The following is a 14,890-nucleotide window of genomic DNA, read 5'->3' on the forward strand; positions in this document are numbered from 1 at the left end:
GATGTGTGTTAAATAAGAACGTCAAAGTGAAACGCTGAAAGAGCTCTTAGAGAGAGAGACTTCTCTGATCATCTGCCAGACTGATCTCTCTCTCACAAACACACGCTCACAGCCCTGACCCAAATGTACGGCTTCAAGGCAATAATAGCATCTTTCTGACACCTGGCTCTCTGTCCCCAGTGCTTAGAGCAGATCTAAACACACTGCGAGAGAAAGAACAGAGCAAGAGACACAACGAGAGAACAGACAAATTGTACAGAACAGAACAGCTTCTCACTCCACAACCACCCAATAACATGCCTTTTTTGAAAATCTAGTTACCTGACATTTCCCACAATTGGGGCACAAAATAGGGCTTGGAACTTTGAAACATAAAGTCAAGGTTTTCTTATTTTTCAAAAAACAAAAAAATTAAAAAAAAAAAAAAAAAAAAAAAAGTTTAAAAGAGGAGTGAAAAGAAGATGCTTAACCTCCGGTGAATATTGTCTATCTTAGATTTAGGTCAAATTTAATTTCATTTAGTAATTTTTATTTTGTTTTATTTTAATTTATTTTTTTTATTTACATTTCTAGTTTTCTACAAAACCTGATGTGTAGTAAAAAAAATATATATATATATATATATATTTATATATATATTATTATAATTATTTTATTTTTTACAAACAAAATATCAGCAAAAGTGTTACTTGCTGTTTCCTTGTAATAACTTGTTAAATGTACTAGCAATTTCTACTAAATTGTTTCAGTGTATTTCAGGAAAATGGAGTTGCAAATATACAGAAATACAACCATCTCAAGATTAAAGTAATTACATTTCGAGAAAAAAAAAAGGCATCAGCGGGCTCCGCCACTTCGTGAAGGCCGGAAGCGAGCCCCGCCACCTTGGAGGCATCATCATATGAACATATGAACTGCATCTATAAATTCTTTAGCGCACAAGAATTCCTAAATGCACGAAAACAGAAATACAGGCACTACTAGTGTGAAGCATTCTGCACAGACCATCTGCCTAAAGACCAAATGTGTTTTCTTGCAGGTCTCGATCAGGTGTCCACTAAAAAGCGCTGTGAGAAGAAGGAGAGCTCTCTGATACAAACCACCGATTCTGCAATGATTTAAACAAGATTAAAGGCAAATGAAACAACGCTGTGCTTGATTTCCACTTTTCTGATGTGATATATGATGAGAAAAGAAATGCGAGAGCTTTTGAGCCATAGTCGATCGCAGCCACCACACACACTGTTTGACACTCTGCAATGAGATAAAATAAACCTGACATGAGTGTGTTTAGTCTCCGCATTTTTTGTTTGTTTTTTTTTTACGTTTATTCTCAACATTTTATTTAGAAAAATGTAACAACTTGTTTCTTGAAATGTAAAAACTTTTTTCTCATAATTTAACATTTTTATTCTCCACATTTTACTTTGACATTTCTTTCAAACTGTAACAACTTTTTTCTCACAATTTAATGAGTTTATTCTCCACATTTTATTTTGACTTTCTTCTCAAAATTTAACAACGACAAATCTATTGTAGAATTTATTTTAAATAGTTTTAACTCCGAAAACACACACACAAAAGACAAATAAAAAGCAAGTAACACATTGAATTATATAAAACGGAAATTTTAAAGTAGAAAAACTGAAATTGTATTTTATTGTAAAACATACTCCCATAATGTGTTTTATTTCCTTTTTTTTAACTGTTGTTTCAATAGCTCAATTAGTCAGGCACTTCCATCAACAAGGTTGGCAGATTTTTCTCTATCACTAGAGACCAGTGAGCTAATCTTGCTTCTCATGATGCTGAAACCACAGCAACAAACCCTCCCAAAGTCAAACACACTAAAAAAACTGAAATTGCTCTATTGCCGGCGGCATACAGTGAGATAAACTCTAGTATTCAACACACAGTGCTGATACAGGGCCCCTAAACCCCCAAACAAAAGAGAGGAAGGCTCTATAATATGGCAGAAGAGATATACAGAGGGGATATATTGATTTTTCTGTAAGCAAAGTAGGACAGGAAGGTTGTGAGGGGTCCCTCAGGTCCAGAGAGTGTAAAAACTGCTCGCTTTTTGGGTCTGTGTTTTTATGTGCCATCGTTGGTGTATGTGTGTGTGCTGGTGCCAACGGTTCATTAACGCCAACTCCAATAAAGCCTTTATCTGCGGCTCACAGACGCGGTGCTGACCACGCGGTCACTGTCAGAAACCGGACACACACTTTCCTTCTCACACTGCTCTCAAACTGACACTGTAAAACCAGGTATGGTTAGAAGATAAGGGACGAGCTCTCCAAATTCCCAACTTTTGAACAAACACAAAAATACACTCCAATCCACCAACAAGAGTAAGCAAAGCTGAAAGTGCACCAATGCACAACTATTAGCCAATGTGATATTAGTATCAAAAATGCATCAGCAAAAATGATAATATATACACTACTGCGCAAAAGTCTTAGGCTATTAGTATTTTCACCAGCAAAAAAAAAAACGTTTTAAAGTCTGTTGTTTCTATCTTTTGCTGTAGTGTGTCAGTAGGAAATTTGCTTTTTCAGTTTACATTCATTTTGATATTTCCAACTGACACTACAGCAAAAGAAATAAATTACTGGCTTAAAACTGGCTGGCTTTTGTTGGTTAAAAATACTAATGGCCTAGGACTTTTGCACAATAGTGCAGCATGTTCACCATAGATATGCATCAGTAGATCCCACATTCACAGACTGGACTTGACCGATCCAATATGGTCTATAGCTACATATAGCAGCAGATAGAAACAGCCGCTAATGAGGCATCTATATATATATTAGAGAGAGAGAGAGAGAGAGAGCTTGTGTGAATTAGGCTAACGTACTTCTGTGCGTCTCTAAACATCGCTGTTATTACATCACTAGTGAGAAATGTCATGTGTAGCCTTTAAGTTGCTACACTATATATGCTAACTGATAAAATCGTCAGGGCAGCACTGACAACACCTTTTTGTGTAAACTGCGTGACCTTTATTATGGTTTCAATATGCGAAGTGATATGGAACTGTAATGTGGTAAAGAGAGCTGCCTGGAACTACGTTCACCGTAATTGAATCGTCAGCCAATCAGATTCAAGCATTCAACGGCACCGTATATATATTGGAAACATACAAAAACCAGTGTATTTAATGAAACACATCTACTGTAAGTGTAATGCCTGTCTACAGCTCAAAACCACTGTCCATGACAACTAAAGACTTTCAGGCAGCACTCCGTGATGCAAGCTGCACCTTTGACAGAGACAGACAGAAGCACAGATACAAGGTTTCGTCCCACTGGAATGATGATGTTTGTGTTTGCAAACATGCAATCAGTCAGCGCTAATGGCAGCTGAACTGAACCCTAATCTTTAATCGACTGGCTAATTAGAAAACATCATGCAAATTGTGTGCTAATTACATCTTAATCGTGCCGTGATTGGACGAGTGGAGTATGCAAGCGATAGAGGGCAGGGAAGAAAAAAAAAACTCTCACACATGAATGGCATCCCAAACTGGGATATACTCGGTCAAAGGTTTATAAACGGTTACAAAACTCTCTATACCAAAAGTAAACCCAACACATATTCAAGCTGAAGTGTGTAATTTCTGCACCACTATTGTCACACAATAGAATAATTGCAGAAGTAATGACTTTTGGGGCTGGTGGGGATACACAAACAAACAGAGTTTTCAGTTTCAGTGTTTTAATAGTGTCACAGAGCAACAGTGATTATGCTGATATGGCTTACCGATAGCAGTCTCTGCATATTATAGTGAAAGCTGTTGTGAGGTGAGTGGAGAAGGTCTTACCCCACAGCCGAGTCCATTCCCCAACTCACAGGAGACTCCTCTGCTATCATCCACAGGAAGCAGTCCGGCACCACATCCTGGAGCGGGACACAGAACTCCTCCCATCTGAAGAACACACTCCTCCGCTGCGTATCGCTGGTAGCGCTCATACTGGAAAACAGAGATGGACTGAGTCTAAAAACAGCCTGGGAAATGTTAAACCAGAATAGCTGACCCAACAATTGCTCATCTTTATGTTGTTCCAAACCTGTATGACTTTCTTTTTACTATGAAGATATAGAAATATATTTCAAAGAATGTTGGAAACTACAAAAAAAAAAAAAAATTCTGAGACATTTCTCAGAATATCTTCTTTTACGATCCACAGAAGAAAGAATGTCATACCATTTTGAAATGGCATGAGGGTGAGCAAATAACTTTTTATTTTTGGTCTAACTATCCCTTTAAGTGTGTTAAAGACTCATACAAAGTCAAACCCAAGTTCAAACACTGGATAATAATAGACTTTTCAGTAGGGATGCATCGTCCAATCAATTTAGGGCTGTCCAGGTTAAAACAATAATAACGCATAAACTGACTACTGTTAACGTAGGTTCATTAGGTATGTTGAGTACAGCTTACTGAAATGTATCATGTGTTATGTAATCTTTCAACCAAAAAGAAGACGTCAAATAAAACAGCTTGTGAACAATATCACTTAACATTGAATTTACCTCAGGAAAGTTACCCACTGTTCACAGTTAATTAGTTAGCAATAAAAACACTACAGGGAGCTTAATTACTATTAATGATAGATATATATATATACACATACAGTACAGACCAAAAGTTAGGAACCACCTTTTCATTCAAAGGGTTTTCTTTATTTTCATGACTATGAAAATTGTAGATTCACACTGAAGGCATCAAAACTATGAATTAACACGTGGAATTATATACATAACAAAAAAAGTGTGAAACAACTGAAAATATGTCATGTTGTAGGTTCTTCAAAGTAGCCACCTTTTGCTTTGATTACTGCTTTGCACACTCTTGGCATTCTCTTGATGAGCTTCAAGAGGTAGTCACCTGAAATTGTCTTCCAACAGTCTTGAAGGAGTTCCCCGAGAGATGCTTAGCACTTGTTGGCCCTTTTGCCTTCAGTCTGCGGTCCAGCTTACCCCTAAACCATCTCGATTGGGTTCAGGTCCGGTGACTGTGGAGGCCAGGTCATCTGGCGCAGCACCCCATCACTCTCCTTCTTGGTCAAATAGCCCTTACACAGCCTGGAGGTGTGTTTGGGGTCATTGTCCTGTTGAAAAATAAATGATGGTCCAACTAAACGCAATAGCATGCTGCTGCAAGATGCTGTGGTAGCCATGCTGGTTTAGTATGCCTTCAATTTTGAATAAATCCCCAACAGTTTCACCAGCAAAGCACCCCCACACCATCACACCTCCTCCTCCATGCTTCACGGTGGGAACCAGGCATGTAGAGTCCATCCGTTCACCTTTTCTGCGTTGCACAAAGACACAGTGGTTGGAACCAAAGATTTCAAATTTGGACTCATCAGACCAAAGTACAGATTTCCACTGGTCTAATGTCCATTCCTTGTGTTCTTTAGCCCAAACAAGTCTCTTCTGCTTGTTGCCTTTCTTTAGCAGTGGTTTCCTAGCAGATATTCTACCATGAAGGCCTGATTCACACAATCTCCTCTTAACAGTTGTTCTAGAGATGTGTCTGCTGCTAGAACTCCGTGTGCCATTGACCTGGTCTCTAATCTGAGCTGCTGTTAACCTGCGATTTCTTTGGCTGGTGACTCGGATGAACTTATCCTCCGCAGCAGAGGTGACTCTTGGTCTTCCTTTCCTGGGGCGGTCCGCATGTGAGCCAGTTTTTTTGTAGTGCTTGATGGTTTTTGTGACTGCACTTGGGGACACTTTCAAAGTTTTCCCAATTTTTCGGACTGACTGACTGACCTTCATTTCTTAAAGTAATGATGGCCACTCGTTTTCCTGTACTTAGCTGCTTTTTTCTTGCCATAATACAAATTCTAACAGTCTATTCAGTAGGACTATCAGCTGTGTATCCACCTGACTTCTGCACAACACAACTGATGGTCCCAACCCCATTTATAAGGCAAGAAATCACACTTATTAAACCTGACAGGGCACACCTGTGAAGTGAAAACCATTTCAGGTGACTACCTCTTGAAGCTCATCAAGAGAATGCCAAGAGTGTGCAAAGCAGTAATCAAAGCAAAAGGTGGCTACTTTGAAGAACCTACAATATGACATATTTTCAGTTGTTTCACACTTTTTTGTTATGTATATAATTCCACATGTGTTAATTCATAGTTTTGATGCCTTCAGTGTGACTCTACAATTTTCATAGTCATGAAAGTAAAGAAAACTCTTTGAATGAGAGGGTGTGTCCAAACTTTTGGTCTGTACTGTATATATGTATATATATATGTTAATAAATCTGTCATGAAGATTGTTTTATGAAAACTACCTTATGCGCAGTTGAATTGTTTGAGTGTGATTATTATATCTGAAAATAAAAAGGTTTGATAATAATCCTGATGTACCTGATGTTTAAATGTGCTATATAAATAAATGAACTTGAACTTGATGTACCCAATGAGAGGGTTCCTTGAACAGTCTACAGTATTAGTTGGGAGAGAAATTTTGTTTTGTTAAGAAAACCAAACTATCAGTATCAGCAGACATCAGATATCAGCCTTAAAATTCTGTATAATTAAGGGCGTGGCCACTTGAGTGACAGGTGGATTGCCGCTGCTGTCACCACTGTTGCGTTAGGTGGGCGTGGCTTCAGCAACCAGCTCCCGCCTTTTTACTCACTTTCAATTATCTGGGACTCACGCGTGGTGATGCTGCCAAGATCTCCGCCCACTTTGAGCTTCAAAAACTCTCTTCAGAAAACTACGTGTGACATCACGGACACTACGCCCATGTTTTTGTACAGTCTATGGTTTTGGCACGTGTGCAAATGATTTAGTACAATTTGCTCAACAACAAAATGCACTTTTGGAAAGTTTCCAGAAATGTTCCACCCATTTGCAACCCTATTTGACATTGTAATGAAATAGGAATCACAATTTTGCCAATCATTTAAGTTTGGAAGCATAAATATGTGAAAGAGCAAAAGTAAGATACGTAAGAATGTGTAATGGTGGTGTTAGATGAAGACAATAGTGTGTAAAAATTAATAAGTATTGGTGAATTTTTCAGTTGACCTGTAACACATTTCTGCAAAAATAAATGTACTTTATAAATTGCACTTAAGTTTAGAGAATGTTAAGACTGTATAAATGTGCCAGAGCAACTAAGAAAAACTGTAAATGTAACAGTATAGAGGTTTTTTTTTTTATTATTATATTTGATACATCAGTCTTTTATGACATTTATTAGAGTTCAAACATCGAAAAACACCATATTTTTATTTTTATTCAGAGGCACAAAATATGCAATTTGGTGTGGTTGCATATATTTACATGGCCAAAAAGTAGGATGAAATTCTGAAATTGTGCTTGTAATGTAAACCAATGAAATCTTTGTAACTGCATTACAGACTACTTACATAAACTCCATATACAGTAAATATCAGCTGTCATTCTATATCTCCCAATAATGTCTTTGTAAAATGATATTTAGATACTTTTTAAATACATTTTTATAACCAGATCTCTGTAGTTTTACTGTGGAGCAAACATTTAATGCAATGCAATACAATGATGATTGAATGAGAGATAAGAGATGAACAAATAAACGTTCCTCAAAAGCCTGATTTTTTACAAATTATGTATGAATAATCAAGTAAATCAAGTGTTCCCCTTCAAATATTACTAACAATATAAAAGGTATTTTTAAGTTAAGTTTATTAAAATTACTAAAGATTTCACACGCAAATATTTGTCAAAGTATAACCCAGTGTGCATCCAGTGTAAATTTGGTTTTGACATTTGACCCACAAGCCCACTGTCCCAACAGGACAGGAGAGAGTGAGACAAACAGAATGCACACAGATGTCAGAAGAGGCCACTTGACATAACAACATTGTTGGAAGCATAACACAGGAACATCCCTAATGGTGCTTCGCAATGGTGTGACATAACAGCTCCAATTGGTGTGAAAGGATCAAAGACAAAAACTTGGTGAAGATGGTAAGAAGGATGAAGAAACACCGAAAGGAACCCGATCCCCACTGCAAGGATGGCTGGTGTGATGATACGGAGCTGTGGTTTTGTTGCGAGCGGAGGGTTTAGTGAATGGCATGGGGAACAGCAGATGGGCCAATTAAGAACCTCTCACATGTGACGATCTGACAATCAGTATGAACTTGGATTTCTCCTGAGCCGTGATCAGGACAGGGAAGGTTGTTTAGAGGGTGTGTGTACATGTGTGTAAATGAGACCTGCGGATCTCAGAGTCCAAACCTACCTGCTCATCTCCCAGGACTCGGAAATGATGAACCTCTTTAATGAGCGAATCAGGACAGCCGGCTGGAGACAGAGAGAGAAAACAAAAGTAATACAGATAGTAAACAGATAGTTCACCCTGAACTTATTCCAAACCTAAAAGACTTGTTTTCTTCCATGGAACATAAAATAAAATATTCTGAAGAATTTTGGGGTTAAAACTACATTGGCCATCACTGACTTAAACTGACTGGACAAAGAGATGCGTAAAAAAAAAAGTCATGCAGGTTTGGAAAAGCACTCAATTCACTTTGGAGTTGCACCAAGAAAATCCCAATGCGACATATCTCTTTAAAATCAACATGAAATCAAAATGAAACAGAATGCTTGTCATAAGCTCTCATGAACAATCAAATCTCAAATAACAGGTTTTATTTAAGGTTATTTTTTTCCCCGATGATGATGTAAAACCCAGAAAAACTGGATTAATTTCTGTTCCCGGTTTAAATAGATCTCTATGAATTCAATGCTAGCACACAGAATCATATTTGCAAGGAATTTTTACTTTTGGTGTGAAGCTAGTGTGAAATCTCATCCTGCTCAATGTTAAATTGCAAATTAATGTTTTTTTCTCTAAATGGTGAAATCCAATGAATACAGCTTTGTTATTCAGGTCAATGACATGATATTTTTTTCAAAATGCATTTTTTCAAAAATACATCAAAAAGGCAATTGCCAATTACATAAATACGCCATTTTTACATTTATCATTTCTGAATTTAAAATCCATTTTCATGTATCAATTGGTGTGGGCATAAAGTAAAAAATGTCAGGGTTATGTAACTGTCCTTAGATCATAATGAAGAATAAAGCTTCTTAAGCCATTAGCATTCCCAAAATAAAACCATATTAGGTAGTTTGGCATAATCTTTTATTATTATTAATTAGAAAAAAAAGCAATGTAGCAGTTTTGTTAAAGTCAAATGTGCAACCAAAGTCAGAAACATGCAGGGAGGAAAATAAAGACATACAACAGGAAATGATATCGACCACTGCAGACCTACATGACTATGTATCTATTTCGATAAGTGTGTGCAATATATATATATATATATATATATATATATATATATATATATATATATATATATATATGTATGACATTTTATAATCATTAAATTGAAATTGTTCCTTTTTGCTGACCCAGAGTAACCACAGCAAAACATAGCTGGTGAAATTGGTTGACCTGACCTTTCTCTTCTCGCTCGTAGACCAAGCAAGCATTGGTCATCTTATTTTGATGGGGGGGAAAACCATAGGAAAGTTTTGATTGGGCTAGTTTTGAATCGACATTGGACTGGTTTTGTTTTGCAGACATAGCAACCCTGCGCCATCATCCAAAACACAACATACGCTGGTGATTTCAGCTGGGCGTTCCTCATCAAAATGCAACAGGAAACGACAAGCGAATATATTATCATACATTACGCCCCATATCCCGTACTCGGGCGTACACAAGCGCTAATGAGCGCCACTCATACAGGGAGGCCCACCACTTACGATGCTGATAAGCACCCAACAGCCACCTCAGGGTCACACTCCAAGAGGAGAGGCCTTTCATTTGAACCGCCTAATCTCCAGGAGGACAGGAGAAGCACCTAATGGGGAACAGAGCCAAAGAGGTCCCTCGTATTCCCGCTCTGCAGAAACAACTTGCTGTTAAATCCACACAGATAATTATGGACGGCAAATGAGTGAAGATGAATGTGTGTGAGCTTAGGCAGGGGCCCGACCCCGAAGTGGCATTCCAATCCTCTCCTCTAACAAGCGTGGTGTAATGATGTGGCCCCTTTTGCGGGGAAACGTTTTGCTTTGGACCAAAGATTTCTGCAACACACCAATTATCCCTTAGGAGACTAATGACTACTTAAATCTGCATGTGATGGCACTCACACACACACATCCTTGGACGTCTTGTACACCTAAGTGTAGTGGAACTTTAAAGCACAAAAAGTGAAATGGAGTGATCTCTAAAGATGAATCTAGATATAAAGGCTGATAGCAGCTGAGTGCATGTAGTACAAAACAAGCTTATCAAATTGGAGAGAAGAAATTTCACATCACAGACATTCTGCTCCCTGCCGATTCGCTTTTGTGTGAATAGATAAGAGGAAATATGCCAGCTGTCTGGGTTCATTTGAGACTATTAAGTAACATCTTTACAGCCACAAAAGAGAGTAAATTTAACCCTGAACATTCATTTTAATCTTAATGTAATCTTAATATCAGTTAATTTCATATCTGTTTTTTATTTTATATACTATATATATATATATATATATATATATATATATATATATATATATATATATATATATATATATATATATATATATATATATATATATATAGTTATAGAATTAAAGGAACAGTTGTACTCATGTATTCTTCTTCAGGCCATTCAAGATGTAGATTATTTTTTCATTAGAACAGATTTGGAGAAATTAAGCATATATATATATATATATATATGAATATATATGACTGAAGTTACAAAATTTTCATATAGTTAATAAAAACACTGAAAATAGAATACATATGAATTAAGTGACTTATTCCAAGTCTTCTGAAGAGACACAATCACTTTGGACAGATTTATATGGAGCCAAAAGAGTCTCAATAAAGATATATGCACACACTACATTCACATATGCACACCCAGGATTCATACATGCACACACATGATTCATAAATACAAACACAGGATACACTAATGCGCACAAAAATTTACAAATGCACACACAAAATTAAAAAGCACAGAAGATTCACAAATGCATACCAAATTCAGAAATGCACACAAAATTCAGAAATACACACACAATTCAGAAATGCAAACAACATTTACAAATGCACTCAAGATTCACAAATGCACAGGACAAGATTCAGAAATGTATTTCTGATGCACACACACATATATCTTGATTTACAAACTGCTTGCGGTCTGTGAACTTCACTGCATTTCACCTTTTTTTTTTTAACAGGGAATGATCTGCAACCAATCAGATATCTCCCTTCTTTTAGCCAATCACAAGAACCCACTCCACGTGGGGGATTGTTTACTTATAAGCCAATCACATAAACGCGTTCACACAGCGCGATATGCCTGTGGTGCGGCATATTATAGCCTACTTATTTATGAAATTGTATGAAAATAAAGATGTTTAGATTACAATTCAGGTTTATTTTTTATTATTTTTTACAAAATATAAATTTAGAAATGTCTCAATACATATAGCCCAGTGACTGCAGAAAAAAAGTTAATTAAATTCATAAATTTGCAATAGGCACTTATTTCATTTTATTGAAATATTTTAATGAAAGTAAAAAAAAATTACACCTTTTTGAATATTTAAATATATCTAAATATTCTTTTGGATGCAATATAGAAGTCACTTTAATTATAATATTCGGTCCCTACATGAAGAGAGAGTCAGTGGTCCGCTGCGAGAGTAAAGTGACTCTCCGACTGCGAAAAGTGGGTCTCCGGCTGCGTGAGGAAAGTGAGTCGTTCGCTTAGGAAAGTGAGTTGATCGCTGCATGAGGAAAGTGAATCGTTCGCTGAGGAAAGTGAGTTGCTCTATGCGTGAGGAAAGTGAGTCGTTCGCTGCGTGACTCGTGAGGAAAGTGAATCGTTCGCTGCGTGAGGGAAATGAGTCGTTCGCTGCGAGAGGAAAGTGAGTCGTTCGCTGCATGACTCGTGAGGAAAGTGAATCGTTCGCTGCGTGAGGAAAGTGAGTTGTTCGCTGAGGAAAGTGAGTCTTTCGCTGATTGGCTTATAAATAAACAATCCCCCACGTGGGGTGCATTCTTGTGATTGGCTTAAAGAAGGGAGATATCTGATTGGTTGCAGATCATTTCCTGTTTAAAAAAAGGCATTTGTGTGTCGAGCCAAGTCAGGGGAGTCTCAAAACTCACACACAAATGCAGTGAAGTTCACAGACCGCAAGCAATTTGTAAATCATGACTCTTTTGGCTCCATAGATTTAAAGTAGACATTTTCATTATAAACATAAAACTTATTTTCGTATAAACAACTGATCAATGCACATAAATCAAGCAAATGAAATACGGTAACTGGAAGCACAAACATGCTTACTTGATGTGCAAGAATTAAAGGAACAGTTGTACTCATGTATTCATCCTCAGGCCATTCAAGATGTAGATTATTTTTTCATTAGAACAGATTTGGATAAATTAAGCATTTCATCACCTGCTCACCAATGGATCCTCTGCAGTGAATGGGTGGTGTCAGAATGAGAATCCAAACAGCTGATAAAAACATCACAACTCCAGTTCATCAATTAACGCATTGTGAAGTGAAAAACTGCAAATCCATCAAGACAATTTAGCTTGATGGAGTCTTCTAATATTGCTTTCTTCAGTGAAAAAAAAAGAAATAAGAAAAAATAATCTTGTCAGGATCAGCAATAGACTATGAACAGATCAAGCTCCGTTTACAAACCAACACAGTTCTAAACTAATAAGTTAGTGGATATTGATGTGAGAGGACAACAGGAGATGGAGTTTTTCTTTTGGAGGAAGCAATTTTATAAATTATGTACACTGGATTTGTTTATTGTTATGTTTTTATTAGCTGTTATTCTGACAGCACCCATTTACTGAGAAGGATCCATTGGTGAGCAGGCGATGCAGAGCTAAATTTCTCCAAATCTGTTCAGATGAAGAAACAAACTCATCTATATCCTGGATGGCCTGAGGGTGAAATACGCCTTTAAGTCTGTTTGTCAAAAACAATTGTGTTTCTTTAGCAGACTTGGATTTAACCGCTCAATTCATATTGTTTCAATTACTTTCTGAACTTTTTTGAAGCATCAAAAAGTCCATGAAGGCCATGACACCTTTGGCCCATGTCAGTTTTTCATCTTCATCTTACCTGAGTATTCAAACTATTCTAAATATTCTCATAACGAGGAAGTAAAGTGAATACTAACTGATCAACAAGCTTGATTTTCCAAATAGTTATGCTGCATTCAAGTCCTCCTGGGAAGTTCGTGCTAACGAGTTGACAATCGTAATTTTGAAGTCGGGTGCGTTCAAGTCAGTTTAGCCGGCACAAGATAACTTCTTTTAATAAATTACAAAAAAGACAAAACAGGGTATGTTAACTCTGCTTATAGAAAATGAAGAGCAAAGAATTCCCATCAGGTGTGTTTTGCATTTTTAATATATATATTTTAAATAATTTATGATAGCACTTTAATCTGTATCGCATAAAAACGTATTGTTATTAATTGTTATATTGAAATCCTGTCACATTCAAAAAGCTTTTTTTTTCATGTAAATAAAAAGCCTGAGAATGTCACTGCTTAATACATATAAGTATATTGTGATTTCTTTTTTTTTTAATTACTGTCAACAAAAGACATTCATTGAATCTGACGTTTCTCATTGACACACCCCCAACTTGGAAACTCTGGGCTTAATGAAAATTTCGAGTTTCTCACTCATAATTACGACTTTGTGGTGGCGTTCATGTCCATTCCACTTGTAAATACGATCTATCCAACATGACTTGATTGCACTGTAAGTGCTGTCTTGTTTCCAGTTTGTATATCCACAGACCTAGATTTGCTTTCCATTTTTGAATGATGAATATAGACTACTGCCACCTGCTGGTGTGGGGTTATTTATTTATAGTATATATCCTCTCACACAGACGAAGAACGCACTTTTTGGCCGAGACTGGTAAGGTGAGGCAACAACACTGAGAGCTTTCAGCGCCAACAGTTCTTTGATGCCGGTTTGGTGTGTCAATCTGTTTTGGAACAGACTTATTCTTAGGTTGTCTTATAGGTTTGGAAGGATATGACAGTAAGTAACTGATGACAAAAATGTTATTATTGGGTGAACTATGCCAAGGTGATTTTACCTGCAGACTAAAAGTAAGAACATTCTAAAACTGAAACTGAAAGTGATTTCCAACTTCATTTACAACACACGTTTCCTATCTGGATATTTACAGCCATATTGCATTTATACCTTCATTCATAATGCGTTAGACTGAAAATATTTAAACACTGAAAAACAGCACAGAAGGTTGTAAAGGTCAGACAGCAGCAACCTGTAGCAGCTGAATTCTCCAGCGCACACACTTTCCCGCAGAGTGCAGAATGCTAATGCTGCTAATCCTCCTCCAGGGCTGCTAGCGCAAACGCCGCCTCACTTTTCTTATGCAAATGGAGGCAAGCGCACTAATCGCTCTGGACCTGCCTGGGGACTCGATGGCTGCCAGCAAATATTAGAATCATAGAGGGAAAAAAGGCTCACATTTGTCTAAAAATAATTAAAGATAAAGACTAGAGGGATGACATGTTGTTACCATGGCAAAGAAGGACCATACTGAGAGGTGAACTTTTCAGGACACACACACACATATGGAAAGAGACTAGGTTATAGCTGTTAGCATGCCGGAGATATGCTGATCACATGCTGATCACACAGGTGATACAAGTGTGTACTATTTCCATCCCATACACACTTTACTTATACAATAAAGAGGTGAGATTGTTTGTATTTTCTTTTTTTTTATTCTGTGAATTTTTTATAATAAGGATGCATTAAAA

General features: G+C 37.0%; 1 protein-coding gene across 1 annotated transcript in view; it reads right to left on the reverse strand.

Annotated features, from left to right (window-relative positions):
- prkn (parkin RBR E3 ubiquitin protein ligase) overlaps positions 1-14,890 on the reverse strand; it is a 156,249-nt gene that overhangs the window by 12,374 nt on the left and 128,985 nt on the right. The window contains exons 8-9 of the mRNA XM_059566728.1: positions 8,269-8,330; positions 3,827-3,976 (exon numbers count right to left, since the gene is read on the reverse strand). Coding sequence (XP_059422711.1) covers positions 3,827-3,976; positions 8,269-8,330 — 212 coding nt within the window. The remainder of the gene's footprint in view (positions 1-3,826; positions 3,977-8,268; positions 8,331-14,890) is intronic.

The sequence above is a fragment of the Carassius carassius genome, chromosome 14, assembly GCF_963082965.1.
Source record: "Carassius carassius chromosome 14, fCarCar2.1, whole genome shotgun sequence".
In the NCBI taxonomy this organism is placed as follows: Eukaryota; Metazoa; Chordata; class Actinopteri; order Cypriniformes; family Cyprinidae; genus Carassius; species Carassius carassius.